Source organism: Rhipicephalus microplus, chromosome 5, assembly GCF_043290135.1.
Source record: "Rhipicephalus microplus isolate Deutch F79 chromosome 5, USDA_Rmic, whole genome shotgun sequence".
NCBI classification, from domain to species: Eukaryota; Metazoa; Arthropoda; class Arachnida; order Ixodida; family Ixodidae; genus Rhipicephalus; species Rhipicephalus microplus.
Window position 1 is genome coordinate 46,590,219 of NC_134704.1, and position 18,482 is coordinate 46,608,700.

The 18,482-nt window shown below is 45.1% G+C and overlaps 1 protein-coding gene across 1 annotated transcript in view; it reads left to right on the forward strand.

The window, feature by feature from the left end:
• Nucleotides 1-14,808, forward strand: part of LOC119173879 (SEC14-like protein 2) — a 30,742-nt gene extending 15,934 nt beyond the window's left edge. The window contains exons 2-13 of the mRNA XM_075895363.1: nt 127-196; nt 1,231-1,274; nt 2,736-2,798; nt 4,711-4,804; nt 5,582-5,676; nt 7,653-7,734; nt 8,643-8,723; nt 9,848-9,934; nt 10,735-10,841; nt 12,320-12,424; nt 13,508-13,709; nt 14,357-14,808. Coding sequence (XP_075751478.1) covers nt 127-196; nt 1,231-1,274; nt 2,736-2,798; nt 4,711-4,804; nt 5,582-5,676; nt 7,653-7,734; nt 8,643-8,723; nt 9,848-9,934; nt 10,735-10,841; nt 12,320-12,424; nt 13,508-13,709; nt 14,357-14,457 — 1,131 coding nt within the window. The 3' untranslated portion in view covers nt 14,458-14,808. The remainder of the gene's footprint in view (nt 1-126; nt 197-1,230; nt 1,275-2,735; nt 2,799-4,710; nt 4,805-5,581; nt 5,677-7,652; nt 7,735-8,642; nt 8,724-9,847; nt 9,935-10,734; nt 10,842-12,319; nt 12,425-13,507; nt 13,710-14,356) is intronic.
• The last annotated feature ends 3,674 nt before the right edge of the window (nt 14,809-18,482 follow it).

The following is an 18,482-nucleotide window of genomic DNA, read 5'->3' on the forward strand; positions in this document are numbered from 1 at the left end:
TATTATCAGATTCGCATCTTTACTTGTTACATTTCTTAATTTTTTGAATGTTAAAAAAAATGCAGTGCCTTTTTTCTGTTTTTTTTTTACATTCGACTAATACCTAGCAACTACCTTATTCCACAGTTTCGAATATCAACGGCCGATCTTTCGATACCATCACGGGAAGCCTGGTACCTGCTGAAATGGCTGCGTGGTAAGTTTGTTACCAGTGCGTGCACACGTGTCCTAGGTTTGCGAAAATTTATGAAATTACGGCGTTTCACGGGAAGCAGTCAAAGTATGATTATGAGGTGCGCTGCGGTATGGGGCTGTGGATTCATTTGTACTGAGTGCGCTTGTTCGTCGTTCAGTTAGTTTGGCGCATACGGGTCTTTTTTACACCTCTATCGATATGCGGCCATCGAGACGCGTTGGAATCGAACCCACCCTTTCGTTACAGTCGCGCATCGTTACACCCGCTAAGCCGACAAGGGGGGTCCCCCGAATCGCTCGCATACATGACAGGCTGAAAAAAATAAATAAAAGAAGACACCTGACAAAATATTTGAATTTTGTATATAGTTTAGAGAGTGTATACATAGAAATGTTAAATGTTCAGTTATCTATGATTTTCAGACCTATAATATGTAAACACTTCTCTTGAGTGTCGTTCGGGTCTGTCTTTTTGTTACCTGTTAACAGTTGTAATTTCATTATGTACGTGACCACTTATTTGTTCATTACTATCTATCTATCTATCTATCTATCTATCTATCTATCTATCTATCTATCTATCTATCTATCTATCTATCTATCTATCTATCTATCTATCTATCTATCTATCTATCTATCTATCTATCTATCTATCTATCTATCTATCTATCTATCTATCTATCTATCTATCTATCTATGTATCTATCTATCTATCTATCTATCTATCTATCTATCTATCTATCTATCTGTCTGTCTATCTGTCTGTCTGTCTGTCTGTCTGTCTGTCTGTCTGTCTGTCTGTCTGTCTGTCTGTCTGTCTGCCTGTCTGTCTGTCTGTCTGTCTGTCTGTCTGTCTGTCTGTCTGTCTGTCTGTCTTTAGTGGTAGTAGCCTAGTGGTTGTATGTCCACTGTAGGTTAATACTTGTCACGGTCAGTTCCCAGAAGCAATCATCATCATAATAATTATCATAATCACCGTGCTAATTGTCGTTCATGCTAATCGCTGCCTTCTGGCGGCACGCATTACTTCGACAGCCAGGAAGTTCGACACGAAAGAGGCCAAGAAAATGCTGGTCGAGGTGAGTGGATATCATGTGCACATTTCTCTGCCTTGAGGAACGTCAGAAGTTATCAAAGGTTCGCGAACGACGTCATCGACGCTATCATATTGATTCTACAGTCAGCCAGTCAACTTGGTGAAGGAGTTTAGGGAGAGAGCTACAATAGTTGGCAAGCGTTCGTCATAAAAGAGGAAAGACGTGGCAAACACGGATGCAAGAAAGAACTCAACACACCACAAACGCGATTGCTGGAGTCTTCTTTCATGAGTCCGTGTTTGCACGTCCAGTCTTTTGGCGAAGAAGCTGACACGTGATTGCGATTCGTGTAGTTATCACCAACAGCACACGTACAAGGTGCGAATATTTATGCGCAGTAATATGATGTTGCACGTGATGTCATATGCGGTAATGTAATGAAATTAACACCGCGATGACTCTGACATTGAAAGCTAGGTTGTATACTAATTAACCAATCACCTGCTAGCGCCAAGATTTATAACGAAAAATTCCACATAATGCCCGGCCGTGTGGCCGTCGTACATTGTACGCTCAATCCGATCGCACATGGACACTGCACACTCCAAGTTGCGACTGGTAATACTTGTGTTTAGTCTCGACCATCCTCTCTTTACGACGTTAATAGCGAATATCAATGAAAATTTCTGCGGCTTTACGTGCCAAAAACAAGTAGACCCCCCCCCCCCTCCCTCGGCATGCGGAAGGGGGGGGGGGGAGGGGTCTACAGGTTACCTTTGGCAAGCTAGGTCACTTAACGTTGACCTAAATTTGAGCACCCTCATGTTCTTGAACTTTGACCTTAACCGAAATTCGGCTGTCTGGGTCGGGGCTAGAACTCCCATCCTCGGTATTAGCAGCGTGACAGCTTACGTGCAAAGCAACCACGGCAGGTCAATTCTCAACTAGGTATAGCATCGTTCACAGGTGCCTTATCATCCAGCATGTTATTTTGGTGCTTGTTTTGTTGTTTTTTTATTTAAAGAGAAAACGCTGTGTGTCTGATTGCAAAGAAAAATATGGCGTTTGTCTCCGATTGTTGAAGGCCCCCTAAACCACCCAGTGGGCGAAATTTACTTGCGGCGTTGCAGTTGCGCATAATGTGCCCCCTGACATTCGGAACCCGGGAGCGAACAATCGCTATGGATCCGTTGTTGTTGTTGTTGTTGTTGTGAAGCACGCATCCAAAAACGATTATGACTGTCAGCCAAACAGGTGATGATGATTGATTGCTGCTTAGATGAGGATGAAGTGCATACTAGATGTGTGCAGCATGTACTTCAGCCCGATAATTTATTTAATTGCATGCTATAATATTTAGACAATTACACTCAGCTTTATTGGGAAATAAGTTGACGTTAGGATGCCAACCGATGGCGCGAACAAAATGGTATCGCTTTGAATCCTAAATTAAGAAAGTATTTACTGCCACATCGAAACCATCATCGATGTTTCCTTGCACAGCACATCGCTTGGCGGAGAAAGAACGAGGTGGACAGCATACTGGAGGACTACCGACCCCCCAAGGTTAGTAAGTACTACAGGCGGCAGTTTTCGTTGAGCAGTATGAGGCAGCTTCACATTTTGCGTGTCACCTAGGATTATTTATGGACCAGTTAATAAAGCGAAAACCTTAAATGCCGCATCAAACGCGATAAGTAACAGTTGGTGGTGGCGTCAGCACAGGGCTGAAAAAAAAAAAAAAAACATCACGTGATTGCGGTATGCTATGTGACGTCATTGTGTCGTCACAGCTCGCCAAAATTGGAGACGTCGTCGACGTCGTCATGACGTCCCCAATTTCTTCATACGAGCGATGACGTCATCACATGACGTCGTCGCTCGGTGGAAGGTGGGACGATCCCGGAGAAAAAACAAAACAATTTTCCGTGCAGAAAGCTTTTTTTTGGGGGGGGGGGGGAGGGGGGGGGAGTCGAGAGGGAGTGGGAAACAATGCCTTTGATTGTTGCGAGGTATTCTTCTAAGGTCATGGCGATCACTTTCGAGTCCTCTCAGGCATTGGCGTGATCACGGAGGACGGGGGTGGCTTCCCCCATTGTCAACTAAGATAATGGGGGGGGGGGGGGGGGTGCAAGTCAGCCTCATACATTGACAGAATAGGCGAGGGGGGCGGTGGCGCTTCGATCAACCTTCGCTACCTCTGCAGGAGAACCCTACACATGCCTATGCTCTCTGGCAATGTTACATCAGGCCGTGTGACTTCTACAGTGATTAGTTCAACACAGTGCCACTTTAAGGGGTTATCCTCAGAGTGCTGGGTGCATAGCATGAATGTGATGAAGAAAAAAAGTACTGCTTGCAATGAAAAATTAACAGTTCGCAATTTCTACAATGAAAATTTAGCCGGCGATGGAAATATGGCATTATCAAACGTGAACTAACATGACTTCGGCCCCTAATTAGTAGCATTACCAAAAGACGATACGCCCTCACAATGAGGGCAAGAAAGGTTCAACACCGGCCACTGGAGTGCAAATAAAATATCGGAATCAAGTGGACATTTTCACAATACAGAAGAAGCTTCTCCTGCCATAATAGGAGACATAAAATATGCAAGAAGAAATTGGTGCGAGGGCATTTTGTTTTTGCCAAATCAGTTCGGCGTCTTGCCCTGAAGTTTGGTGGTGTCTCCACAGGCCAACTACATTTTCGTTTTGGGGTTAAGGATGAACAACATTGCAATCTAAGGTTACTAAACAGCAAGCATTTCAGTCTTTTGAAGCTTTTACTGGGACATGGCATAGAAATCGCGAAAATAAAATGTCGAAATTTGTCGCGCCACACAGGCCTACTTGTGCTTAGGTTTGGCGCAAAAGAACAATAAAAAACAAAAACACGTGCCAAAAGTTTGATTTACTGTCTTTTCTACTAGTAATCGTACTAATGCCTCGAAATTTCCAGAAGTGTAAAGAAAGAGAGAGAGAGAGGAAGACAAGTGAATGGAAAGGATCCTAACCAGGCCGCACTGGGTTTGCTACCCTGCACTGTGGAGACAGCAAAATGAGAGATTAAGAATAAAAAGAGTTTAAAAAAAGAGCCATCTAATACGCTCGCATGCATAGCAGTGTTCACCGCACGTACGCAGAAGATTTCAAGCTGCGAACTATCGCAGACTACGGTGATCCTTCGACTGCCTAGGCTGTGATCCCTGATGCCATTAGCAGCTCGCAAAAACTGGCTCACGGGTGTCCAGGGCTTACAGTGCACTTCGAGCTGACAGGATCTTGGGTGTCATCGCTGTGTTGACGTAAATTAAAAGCACAATTCACGCTTCGCCGGAATGTGAGAAAGTAGTTTTGAGGGAATATATCATTCTTTAACGCTACCTGACAGTCTTGCCATTAAAACTTTCTCGAATTTCTGTTGTCTTTGGTGTCTTAATAGATTTTCTGTTGATAAGCGATTGAATGGGACGTAGGTGCTCCTGGAGTACTTCCCTGGTGGCTTCGTGGAATGCAGCCCTGATGGCAGGCCGGTGCTTATAGTTCCTGTGGGACAGGCAGACTTCAAAGGTATGAAGCCAAATAATGATGTGCTAGCTGAGTGCGTTTCGTAAACCCTCTCGTGTTTTCGAAAATTACAGTGCTGTCATGATGATGATTTTGACGAGGATGATCAGTGGTGTGGTGATCATTAGCAAACCCTTTGAAATGGAGTCAAATTACTGACGATTATAGTTCACCTGTATCCTGTTCGTTACCACCATATATTGTGTCTTTTGTTATAGCGTGCCGTACGTGCTACCATGTCTTTTTTTACGTAATCTTCTGTTTTCACATCTTTCTGTCATGTAAGTCTTTGTTGGAACACTTTCTATCAATCTCATCTCACCTGTAGCCTACACAGCAACCTTTAAGCAATCTTTTTGCCGTAAGACTTACAGAACGTTTACTTTCTGAGTTGCTTGCCCACCAACGAACGTGTACGTGAGTACTGAGGTGTCTTTGTCAAAAGTACGCCAGCAGTGTTGCCTGGAACAGTATACTGTTTACTTACAGGCTGTTGAACGCATGCCAAGTGTTCAAACACCAGGGCTAATGAATAAATAAATAATACTACTCAATAATTGGATCGAGTTGGAGTTAATATGATGCTAATGCTGCTACAACTGATTAGATATGTTATCCAACGTTAGAAATCATTTAGTCATTTATAGAATGTTATCTATAACAATAGCCAATACCAGCCAGCATTAGTCAGGGCTATAGCGTGTACTGGTTGTACACCAGTAAATGCAGTAGTTGATGTCAAGTGGTTCATAACTGCTCATTTCATTTATGAACACGCAGGTATGCTTGAAGCCGTGTCACGCACTGACCTGCTGCGTCACTGCATCTATCTGTTGGAGTCACAAGAGGAGCTCAAGAGAAATCTCACACTGCAGGTCAGTGTGAGAGATGATGGTTGGACTTATTGGTATGAATTATTAACTTGAATCTTATCTAATTGCTAAGCCCTGGCTGTTACATTTACTTATTAATAATAATTTCCCAGGTTAGACGGCTCAAACACACAACATGATTATTACAGGCACGATAGTAAAGGGCTGTCTTGCTGCTTACTCAGAGCTCTCGCGCGCCTTTCCAGTCCGGTCGTGATGCAGTTTTGTCGATGTCTTAAAAAGCCGCCAGGTGGTGACTTCTCGAGCAACTAACGTATATAGCTGGTGCAATGGTCCGTGACTAGCTAAAAATAAAAAGCGAAGTACACCATTCTTCATTTGTACTATGCGCATCAAGCTGCGGCTGCTCTTTACTATGGCGTAACATTCACGATGAACCAATGACAAATTCAGCAAGGCACTTTCGAGAAAAGAGCTGCTTTGCCACTGCGCCGAGACTGGCAGGCGTCTATTAGGTTTTCCTGTGGTGTTTCTTTGTCTAGAAGCTATTTAATCGACTCGCACTCCATCATTGGGGTTACTGCTCTCCCTCAGAAAAGTAATGGATGTAGTTGTGTTGAGTGAGGTCTTCGCCCCCAAACCTCGACTTGATTAGGGGAGATGCCATAGCAGAGGGCTCCAGAAACTTCAACTATACCTGCGATTTCTTTAACGTGCACCTAAATCTAAGCACATGGACCTCAAGCAATTTCGCCTTCATCGAAAATGGGGCCGCCATAGCCGGGATTCAATCCCGTGACCTGTGGGTCAGTAGCCAAGTACCACAAACGCTAGATCACCATGGTTGCTATATTACATTTTCCTTTTCCACCGTATTTCGCTAATTAGACATGCATCAATGCGGGTCCTTGCTCAGATTATGAAGCAAAAAAAAGGCAAAACACAGAAAGGAAACTGTAACGAGAAGCAACAAATACGCATTGTAACAAATACGCATTAACTCATCTAAGCACTGCGTGAGCTGGTTTGCTGGTGCGTGAGGGTACAGTGATAGTTGCAGCCCGAGATACGATGAGGTCAAAGATTTTGGATTCAGTTTGCTGTCATGAGCTAGCGGAGCTCGAAACTAAAGCGTTACTGTTGTTAGGTTCCTGTCAATATCATGTAGCGCATTTGTACAGATAGCTTGCACCAACGTCACGAAAACTACCATGTTGAATTACCAACGCAATGGAACCGAATTTTCCAATGCCACGTTACTATTATCAGCAGACCGCATGTAGGCAATTTTTTTTATTCATGCACAGAGGCCAATAACATTCCAGACACGTCGCTGTCACGTTGAAGCAAGTTAATAGCAACGGAGGCAGCTTTGACGTCATCACAGTCGCCATGTTTGAGTACCATTGTGTTACCAACGTGACGTGCAACTTTTCGATGGAATTTAATTATATATCTCATACTGCAGCTATCGTGTTCTTACAGCAATCTCCCCACCCCCACCGATGACTCTACGGTTTTCGGCCACGTTTACCGGGACATATTCGTTATCACAATGAATGTCACATCCTAATTGACCATATCGCTGTATACCAGAGGTTAAGTCCGTGACGTTCAGGTTAACAAGATTCCTGGAGCGTAGCCAGAAACTTTTTTCCTGGGGGAGGGTGGTGGTGACGGGGTTCAACAATGCTTTATGTACGTTTGTGTGTGTGAATTCGATTGTGTGCGTGTATTTTGAATATGAGCGTGTACGTGCCGAATCGAAAAAATTTTAGGAGAGCGGCTTGAATTCGCCTGCTTCACTGCAAAGTACCATTAGCCTCTGTTATCAATTATAATCTTAACGTTCCTTGTGACGCTCACAACTGGCCCTATACGTGGAGTTAAAAGTTGCACTGCCAAACTGCATATGGAAATCTCCCTCGCACAGTGACATATATCTTGTTGTTGTCGTCGTTGTTGTTGTTGTTGTGGTGGTGGTGGTGGTGGTGATGACGTCATTCGCTTCTGCGCAGAACGGTGGCGCTCGGATCGAAACCATGCATGTAGTGGCTGACATGGAAGGCTTTTCATTCTGGCAGCTTTCTTCTCTCGAAGGTAAGATGACTCCTGAGTGGAGCCGGATACCTTTATGGGACCGCCATTGGGTGTAACGCTACGGGGTGTGATTGTAGTTGAAACTTTCTAGTAACCAATCGAATACTCCATTCGGCCTTTGAATCAAGAAGGACAGTATATGTTACTAGGTTAGTCGAACAAACGAGTCAATTCGTCCTCTTCTAACGAGTCGAAGATAACCACTGTAGCGATCAAAATAATCATGTCCGATTTCTTCTGAAAACTGAAGACAGTAGCTGGTCCTTCTATCAAATAGGTATTGTTCGTACATGCAGGTATTTATTTACTGTACGAGAAGAAAAAACGAAACGATACATGAATGGTAGATAACTTAACTAAGTACCTCAAACAGTCAGCTGAGCTCAACTAAGCGTATGAACGGAGTGAAGTATGCAACCTCTTGACACTACGACCAGAGTAGGTATACAATTTTGTAAATTACGTAGTGGAGCAAGTCAAGTCGTGATCACGTTTTCTATTTCCCATTGTCTAGTTCAAGTGAAAAAAAAAAATGCATATTTGCTCCTAATTTTACACTCCAAATTTTAATGGTAAAAATTTGTAGTATGCAACTCACCAACTTCATAACACTAAACATTACAGTTGTTTTCCTTTCTTTCGCTCCTCCTTCTTTTTATATACATTTCCTAAAATAAGTGGCCTCTTACCACTAATCTGAGGCATAAAGTTAAGAGTTCACTTTTTTGAAAGAAAGTCTCGATTATAAAAAAAATCACCCTTTCAATATGAAAGTGGTATTTGTAAAAATTGTAGAAGGGAAATTCACTATTAGAGTCCAAGTTATATTTTGCTTTAGTTCCCCGTGAAGGGCTCACGTGCATAGACTAAAAAGTGTTTGAAGAGAATCCATGAATTCACTCTCGCAGTTGTGTCGGCGCTCACTGATGTGGTCCGGATGTACGAAGACAACTTTCCTGAAATTCTGGAGCAGGCTTACCTCGTAAACGGTGAGAAGCAATTGGATTCTGCGAGCTGGACTGCTTTGACGTTGTTTTTCTTCAGAACGGTGTCTTAAGCTCGTCGATATGCGAGTTACAGCATTAGCCAAAAAAAAAAAACTAGATTTATCAATACAGCTTATCTTACTCTCTTTTACTGACCCCCTAACAACGCTTGCACACGCACGTAGCTACATGCTTGTAAAGCCAGCTTCTCCTGCTTACTGCTTGTGCTGGGGTGAAGCCAGCATTGTGCGGGCCCTTTATTCGAGCGATTGCTCCACTCGTCCCGGGACAAACACCCAAAACTACAGTGTACTAGAAGTATTCTCTCTTTCGCACAGGCGTCGTCATAGCAATTGACATGCGCAGTCTCAGTTTTCCCTCTCTGCACAACCGTCTACGTCGAACGGCGACCGCCTCAAGCCGGCAGGGGTGCGTGCCTCGAAACCTCAAAACCTGTCATGTGACTCCCGCGCCGGCAATACGAAGAGGAATGTAGGCGGTACAGTGACTTATAAGGTCATTGTACCATCTTCTGGTTAAGCGTGATAGACAGCGTGCCGCTAGCTGCTTGCGCGTGTCCTGTGACACCGGCGCGTTGAATGCCCACGCAGCATTGTTTTCCGCAGTAGTTGCTGCTGTCGTTCGGCAAGCTTAATTTACCCGCCTCTCAACCATGACATATTTAAAAAGCGTGTTATATCCTAGATTGTCGTGTCAGTTTCTTAGGTCATTCATCGTAAAATGCAGTTTTTTTCTATGAATTATAAAATATACACAGATCTCGTAAAAATTTTAAAAATAACAAAAATATTGAAGGGTATCGGTCATAAACACGCCATAAAGAAAGCATCCGCCCAACTACAGAATGACGTAGAAGCAAGGCTTCACTTATGTTCATTTTTTTGTATGTGTGTGCGTCTTTGCACGTGTGTGTTTGTATGTGTTGGAACTGAGTAACCACGGTTTTTTTTTAATAAGGTAAAAACAAGTATTATATATATTGGTAAAGCGACTCCTACTAGAACTTGTATGGCAGTGTGTTTTTATCACTATTAAATATTCTGTCCCTATTGTCCGCAGACTCAGTTCTGTGCCACACTTCATTTGTTTTTTTTTGTTTTTTATAGCGCCAAGCCTATTTCCTATTCTGTGGAACATCATCAAACCCCTGCTGACTCAGAGGACCATGGGCAAAGTGCACATATTTGGACGAAGTGAGTGGTATTTCGGTAGCTTGTGGTAAAATAGCTACACACGTCATCCAATTTTGACTTATAACATGGCTTTTACAAACTGAAACAGCAACAAAGCACGGGCTACCTCGGTCATGATTGTGTTCACGTATATATAGCTGTCACACCAGAGCCCGCATTTGTATTGAAAGAACGTAAGTATGGGCTTGATGATGGTTGTATATACATGGTAAAACATGTAGCCCACTGTGAAAGGTAAAGATGAAAAATGAATGAATGAATGAATGAATGAATGAATGAATGACAAGCACCCAAAATGGGGGGAGGGGGCATGAGTAGGGCTATTTGATCGCATGGCTAATAATACTAGTAAGGGTATTCAGTACTTCTTGTTCCTTTATTGGACTTCAGCATATATGTGCATCAACCATTCACTTTAGAGACACTGATAACTACTGTATGAAACGTTGAGCACGAAGAGATTGTGCTCAACCATAAACTTCTACTGAAAACACGCAGTTAAACTTACAACACTTGTCTGACTTCTTATGAAGTTAAAGAAGGTTACTGGCTTGATGCGCCCCACACAAGCAAGCACTTGTACAAACTTGTATGATTATCACCTCCTCTGTCGGCTCATTCGGTCTCCGGCACAGAACGAGAAAACGTGGAATGAGGTAACAACAAAGGCACGCCAGGTGTATAATTGAACTTTTTCCTTAGGGATCACTCTGTATCACCTGATTTCGTCACACAAGACTGAAGTGAGTGTCACCTGAAAAGTGCCGCTCCATTATTTCTCACCTTTGAATGCTTTGCAGGTGGCTGGAAGGAGCTGCTGGCGAGTCGCATGAATGTTGAGCGGCTTCCTGTACGTTGGGGTGGCAAGCTGAGGGGGCCGGACGGTGATGAATGCTGCACAGACTTGGTAAAATTGATTCCTACTATCCTTCCTGCTTTATGTGAACTAAGCAGCTGTCTGGATGTGAACTAAGCGGCTGTCTGGAGGTATACGTACTCAGATCGAATCCTTGTGCCGCCAGAAACCAGCTCATTTCATCGCTATAGCAATCGAATGGACACTTGGAGGCGAAGTCTTGCCGTTGCCATCATGTTCAGTATAAAGTCCACTTCGATAACTTCGCCCCACTCATCGTATGTCATATCAACGAGCCAAAGTGCTTGAGGACGGCCAACAGTCACAGCTCAAGCAGAGGTGAAACGCGCCGGCCATCTCCGTAACATGAAGGTGCATCACGAAGTTCTGTGGGGGGTGGGGAAGAAGGCTGCGTCGCTCGCACACGAACTCCAAAATTTCATCAAACGCCTCGTGCGCTGTCTCGATAGGGATTAGCAGACAACTCATAGCCTTGTACGTCAGGGCTCTCGCCATTGACTTCGCGGTCAAGCGATAGACGGCGCGGAGGTCACTTCTTTCACTGCAGCGGCTGTATAACGTTATGTTTTGTCGAGTCACGCTAGATCAGTTTCCAAAGAAATTAGCTGCTGGCCGTCTTCGCATAACATTCCTAACTGTGGGTGTCGTATTCACTGCATCTCTCGTGTGGCTGTAAAGCTGTGTGTGGCGGCAATCTATTTGTGAGTGTGTAAAAAACCCTAGCCTATGTATGCGCCACAGAAACTCGGAAAACCTCGCTATTGAATGCTTATCCACTAAACAAAAAGATGGAAACACACGGCGGCAAATACGAATTGTCATTGTGCATGAAATACCGAGTACACGTGACGTTCTTGGCAAGAGGACGGATGTCATGCCAAAAATACGTATACAGCTGAAATAGAAAGTGTTGATGGAGCATGCGCTGAATTCAAAAAGGATTTCTGGAGGGACGTTTCACATTTTGTTTCAAGGTGTGTTATAGGCTATCGTTCGATATCCCATGCTTTCTCCATGTCGCGTGCTTCGTGTTGTATGCAATATAAAGATTTGCTGTTCATTCACTTCCTAAGAGTGCAATTGCTTTTTTTTTTTGTTCGAGTGAGACATCCTGCCTAGTGCACACCTACTTGTGGGTTTTCAAGGGTAGGGGGGGAGAGTGAATTTTGTAAGAGGGTTCTATAAAGTACAACATCTGTGGCATTTTCGCAACCTCCTCACCAGCCACCGGACCTTTTATAACCACAGAATTGTTTCTGTGACAGAGAAAGCATGAAATAGTTTCACGGTATTTTGAAATGTATGGGCTATAGTGTGCCTAAATGGCAACGAACTAAAACTACCGTGTGACATCGTTAAGTAGTGCAGGTTTCTGGGATTATCACCTTACTTTCAGAGCCAGTAAGATAGAGGGATAGCGTTCGTTAGTCATTTTTGACCAGTCAATATCGTTGTGAATTGCTGTTAAGGTAACGCATGTGAGCAACAAACTTGGGTTCCGCACGCAGATCTGCCCAGGTGGTGTCATCCCCGACAAGTACCGGCGAAAGGGGTCCGAAGCCGTGGGTGCCGAGTCGCGCACCGTCGGAGCTGGCAGCAGCTGGACTCTGCCGGTATGATATTTCCATCAACGTCTTGCTAACCATACACCCACGCCAAGCGCATAGCCAAAATTTTTTTGGAATGAGGGTGTTGGTGTTGGTGATGTTGCCACAGTAGGGGTTAGCCGGGCAGACCTGGCTGGCACTAGCTACGCCTGAGCTACTCTTTCCATGTAGTTTGGCTCTCCATACATCACGTATTTCGGCCTCTCGTAGAAAACGCAATAATATTATAGTCACTTGCTTTCGCATCAACCGCACACTTGACCGAAACACAATGTATTCACAGCATCCATGGGGGGACCCTCCTTTCTCCACACTGTCTTTCAATTTCTGTCTTGTTCAATCAACGATAATGTGCGTTCGTGCTTTCAACATCGGCCTCCCTCATAAATGGACAAAATCTTGTCTGTTTGCTTTTCTCTTTATTTCCCTCTTCCCCTTCCCCTGACGCTGTGCTGTGCTCCTCATTGTGCAGCAGAAACCAATGCCATATCCTAAACTTACCACTATTACTACGTGTGCCTGCACATATACGCATGCAAAATTGAAAATTCAGTTTTTTTTTTGGGGGGGGGGGGGGGGGGGTTGGAGGTGGTTTCAAACTCTTTGACTCCTCATCCTGGTCCCGTCAATAGCAAGTTCCGTGCTTGTTTCTGCGTACTTGTAAACTGATGCTGCTAACCTCGTTTTAGTCTGTACACATAAGTTACACCTAGCATTGATAGCCCAAGCTAACCCTTTTTTCTGTGACTTAGGCCTACGCATTTTCATTTTTAAAGAATGCCAGAATAGGTTTGTCTGGGGCGATACATTGTGAAACTTGTAGCGTACATTGAAAGGTACAGACGAATAATGAATGAATGAATGAATGAATGAATGAATGAATGAATAAATGAATGAATGAATGAATGAATGAATGAATAAATGAATGAATGAATGAATGAATGAATGAATGAATGAATGAATGGATGAATGAATGAATGAAACATACCCTGAGTAGGGGGTAGGCCATGAATCAGACAGTCTCTTCACATGGTTAGTAAATGGGAGTAATGGCAGCCAATGGTTCTTCCTTTATTTTTCGTCATGCAGGTATCCGTGGCGCGAGCAGGCTCAGAGCTGCGATGGGATTTCTGCACGTCGTCCGGAGACCTGAAGTTCACCGTGCGATTCAGGCCGAACAATGGAGCCAGGGACGCGGACGAGTCACGTGACCTGGTGCCTCCCACGATAATCCCGTGCTCTCGCCATGAGCCGCATAGCGGTAGCCTCCATTGCCAGGAGCCTGGAACGTGTAAGTGTAAATGGTAGCACTCATTCGTAACCGTTGTCGCTTCGGCCAAGTGCCTGTAATCGGACACTTTCCACTGAGTACATGGAAGCTTCAGCGCGTGAGCTTTGGTAAGGGGGGGGGAGGGGTTGCAAAAGAGGCGTTAGCAGCATTAACCTACCGTGTGTCATTTGTCAATGTTGTTGTAGTAACAGTAGTAGTAGGCGCAACACAGGTCTTGTGAACGGGGAGGAAATAAATAAATAAAACAAAATTATAAGGGGGGAGGATTTGATGCTCAAAATTATTATAGTAACGCTTGGGATGAAGGCGGGGGGAGTGATGCTCTAAATTATTTTAATAACGCTCGAGATGATGATGCTTGAATTGAGGCTGAACTGTTTTAGTCTGAATTCAAGCATCATTTCAGCTTGGGCGAATCGCGATATACTTGAAATAAAAACAGGGTAAAAGGCAGAAGACCAGTAGAAGGACACATACTGTAACAGCAATGATCACAGATTCTCAGCGTCATTCCTTCACTTGGGTTCTGTCTTTCGTGCTGTTCATGGTGTATGTTTATATTTTAAATACTGGTAGCATCGCTCTCCTATGGTTCTCACGGTGTGTGGAGCCCTGGATTTTTTCTCTTTTGTTTCTTTGTGGCACAGATGAGCTCGTGTTCGACAACTCGCACAGCTGGCTGACGCGCAAGGAAGTGAGCTACAGCGTGAAGCTGCTGTCTCCACCGACGGGAACTGACGGACGATGATGCAGAATAGACCAGTGAAGCGGCAGCGCGTCGCGGTTATTGCCGAATTCCATTGGGAGACACAGGAGCACTCAAAAGCACGCTGAAAGTGCTCTATTCAGAGCCGGCGTGTTTCAGCGGTCGAAGAGGAGTAGAAGCAATGCCATCCAGGGGTCAGAGGGAGAGCGCTTTTGCTGCACCGAGAGCATCCAGGAGCAGTTTGTAGTGCTATCCTTTAAAAGCGGAGTAGGCGCAGTCCACGAGTCACGTGGCTCGATTTTTCATCAGCCAATGAGCTCGGAGGCAATGGTAGCAACCTTCTGTAGCATGACCATGGTCCCTATAATATACTAGGGACTCTAGTTTGACACCGCTGTTCTCGCTTGCTGGATTCCGTGCCCACCGGTTGTGCCCTCGCGATCTCCGGTGTCAGCGTAGCTCTGGCCGACTGGGCTCGCCCTACGTCACCTCCTGCCACCGACGACCTTCGACGACAGTGTAGCTCTGACCGACTGTACTTGCTCTACGCCATCTACTGATGCCGACAAGAGCTCTCGCAAGTGGTGCCCCGTGCTCGGACTCTTGTGACCATGTTTCCATCTTTCCTATCTCTCCCATCCCCTCAGTTTGTTGACGCTCCTTCTGGCTTACCACCTCTCGCCCTGTTCGCCTTATTAGTGTGCCAGTATTCTAAGGACCCTAGTATTCGTGCAGTTTCTGTGGGTGGCGAAGGCGACGGATAGGGAGAGCACTCAGCTACGTTCTCTGGATGCGTCGTTGCATAAATGAACTATATTTAAGTGCAAAGTGGGATAATGGTGAAACTGTGACTGACAGATCTTGACCGTATTTCGCGGCCGTACTGCAGAGAACGTCTGTGTTTCGAATGATTTGGTCGCATGGTATATTTCCTCCCACTCGTCACCGTCTCACCTGCTCTCCGGAAGCGTGCCGCATTCCTGTGACTGGTAGAGTGGCCGTGCTCTCAGTGTTCTGCCCCCAACTTTTGCCGTCCCTACCCCTCTACTGTTTTCTCAAAAGAATTCGCCCTATGAGCGACGAGGTCGCTAAGGTCGATGTAGGTACTGTATATTGTTCCGTAGGGAGCGTACGCAGTAACTGCCAGTTTACATATGGGAAGGTGTGCGCAGGGCCCTCCATTGTAGAAGGGGGGCAACGTTCTGCCGCAGCCTTCCCTTCCCCCCCCCCCCCTCGAGTGGTATATAGCCAGGAATAGAACTCTGGGCCCGTGCCCCTCCCCCCACACTTCGGGTAATTTTTTCATTTTTTTTTGCCATTGCACACAGAGCATAAAATGGCACTGGATCATATCTGCCCTTGCTTAGTCCCTCCCCTTCAGATAAATGTGGTCCCCCTGCCACCGAAAACCTGTCTCCCTACGCCTGTCCCCCTCCCCCCTTTTTTTGGTTACTATCAACAACAAAAAAGAACAAGCTTCACAGTTTATGCGTACTTCTCGTAACGACCTACCCTTGGTCCTCGGCTTTCCTGGCGTAATTAAATGATTCTTGTAATGAAATATCCGGGGTCTTTGGTCGTCATTATCGTCAAAACCTTGCGTTGCCATACCAATGCACTTTAAGCGACGACGCTACAAGACCAAGGGGATTGGACACACTTCCCACTCTAATTATAAGGTAATTTAAGAAGAGCAGAAAAAGCCACCCCTCCTGCCTCCCCCCCCCCCCCCCCCTCTATTTTGTGAGCACGTCTATGCTGTGTGAGTGCCACTGGAAGACAACATGTCATTTTCCGAAAAAGCAGTATGCCAACAGAAATTGTGGTACAAAGTGCCGCGCAGGGGATGCAGTCTGGGTTTTATTTTGGGAGAGGTACAGCCGGCCATTTTTAAACCTGAAAGCGCGAGCATCGACCGCCGAGTCTGTAAGCGCCTGTTTCAGGCGCCCTGGGGTCCGGTTCCCGGTGAATAAAGTTTACTACCTACCTACCTCCCGGAGCAGCCTAGCAGAAGGCGGCTGCACAGGAACTCATGAACGCATAGCGCAGTGGGGTCGTGCGGGGACCCTGGGACGTAAGTGCCCAAATCCCTTGGTCTAATAAAGTTTTACCTCCCTCATCGCAGGCGAGCACGTATTTTCGTTTGTTTTGGCGCTGTGCTCCATCGACTGGCTTGTCGACGCTCGCACGTTCAGGTTTTGAAAAAAAAAAAAAAAATATGCGTGGCTGTACATGTGCATTTATAAGCGTACCTTATATGTGTGCATACAAACTAAATTTTAGGGGGGGGGGGGAGAATTGAGAGGGCGAATGGCACGATCACTGTCATCTATGTCTGTGTATCCAATGATACCAAACGTGAGACTCCCGTCTTTCTCTTTGCTCGTCAACCATGTCCCCATGGTCTTGCCAAGGACTGGATTGGAAAGATTTATTTTCAGTGGGAAATGAGCACAGCTCAAGCGTTTCGGCGGAGCTTTATATCATCCAGTCTTCCAGTACCAGAGAACTAATCGCAAGGTTGTTTCCACAACAACACGAGCTTAGTTAAAGATACGGAACAACCACCAGACTATCACCATTGTTAAACGCATCTATATCAGACACGGAAAGTTGTACGCTGTTCTATGAGTATACAGGTACACGCCGGAAAAGTTTGGCCATATTAACCTATATGGAAGCAGTAGTGCGCGTTATTGGTATTACGTATATCTCACTGAAACTCCACCGCTGGATAATAGAACGTTATGTCAGGTAGTAATTCCTTAGACCATTATGTTTTCTAAATCGAACTAGCCTTGCAACATCAACAGCTATGAATAACCGAGCAAGCATTAGCGCGGCCACTCGATGAAAACACAGTTGGTATTCATCGAATGGCTGTGGCATTAGCGTGCACAAATAATGGTTTATGTTAGGGATATTAAATATTTGGTTCCTACCCCCACATCTTGTTTTATTGCACCTTTACGATAATATTGCTTCTTGTCATACACGTATCCTTAATAAAACACCAGGCTTCTTTTTTTCTCAATCTTCTCGAATGTATCCTTGGTTTGTTCAGAGTGAACAAACAAAAAACTATAATCGTGAATTACTTCAATTCATCATCACCGGCCTGACTACGTCCACTGCAACACATAGACTCCTCCAATGTTTCTCCAGTCTTACTTCAATTACTTGGGCTTCAATGTAGTTGTAGGTATCTATCAAATGCAGTCAATCAGACGCTACCAAGCAACATGCGATCTGCATTCAAAACAAGGCAAATAAAGAAGTCAAAGGTGTTGTTGAACAAAATGTCCGCCGTGGTTGTGCAGCCGTAACGGTGCCCTGCTACTGACCTCGATGTTGACGGTTCGACCCCAACTGTGGTGGGTCGCATTTCGATGAAGGCGAAACGCTAGAGCTCTGTGCACTGTGTTATGTCAGTGCACGTCAAAGAACACCAGATGGTATATATAACTACCGGAGCCTTCCACTCCGGCGTCACTCATAATCATATCCTGGTTTCGGGACGTTAAACCCCGGATATTGTTATTATGCTCAACAAAACGAAATCTTGACGAAAAGTTCGATTGAAAGAACCAGTGACAGCAGTACATCCTGATCCACGAATGGAACACAAATCATCCTGCAGGTACATGAAAGTTCACCAGTGCCAGATAAACGACATAGAAGGAAGCAAAAGGAAGGAATGAAAAAAAAAAAAAAGCTTCATTTTGTCCTGCGCAACGTGACGGGGTGGCGCAATAGGCAGGGACCGGAAAGCCAAGTCGTGCGACCACCTCGGGGGCCCGCTGGACAACCGTGAGCTGATCACTAGGCTAAAGCTACACTGTAGTAAAGCTGCGTAGAAGCGTGTCCCACTGCGGCAAGGCGAAGCTAGAGTGGAGCTACTCCATGGCTTAGCACGTGCGCAAGACGTGCTCTAATGTGGCTGTCTCCCCACATGCAAAGACATGTGAACGCGTGCAATGTCTCGTGGATTGAACACGGGTGTGTAACATATTAAATGGCAGATAGGTAAATAGCAATCACAATTATATTTTAAATATTGATTGGTA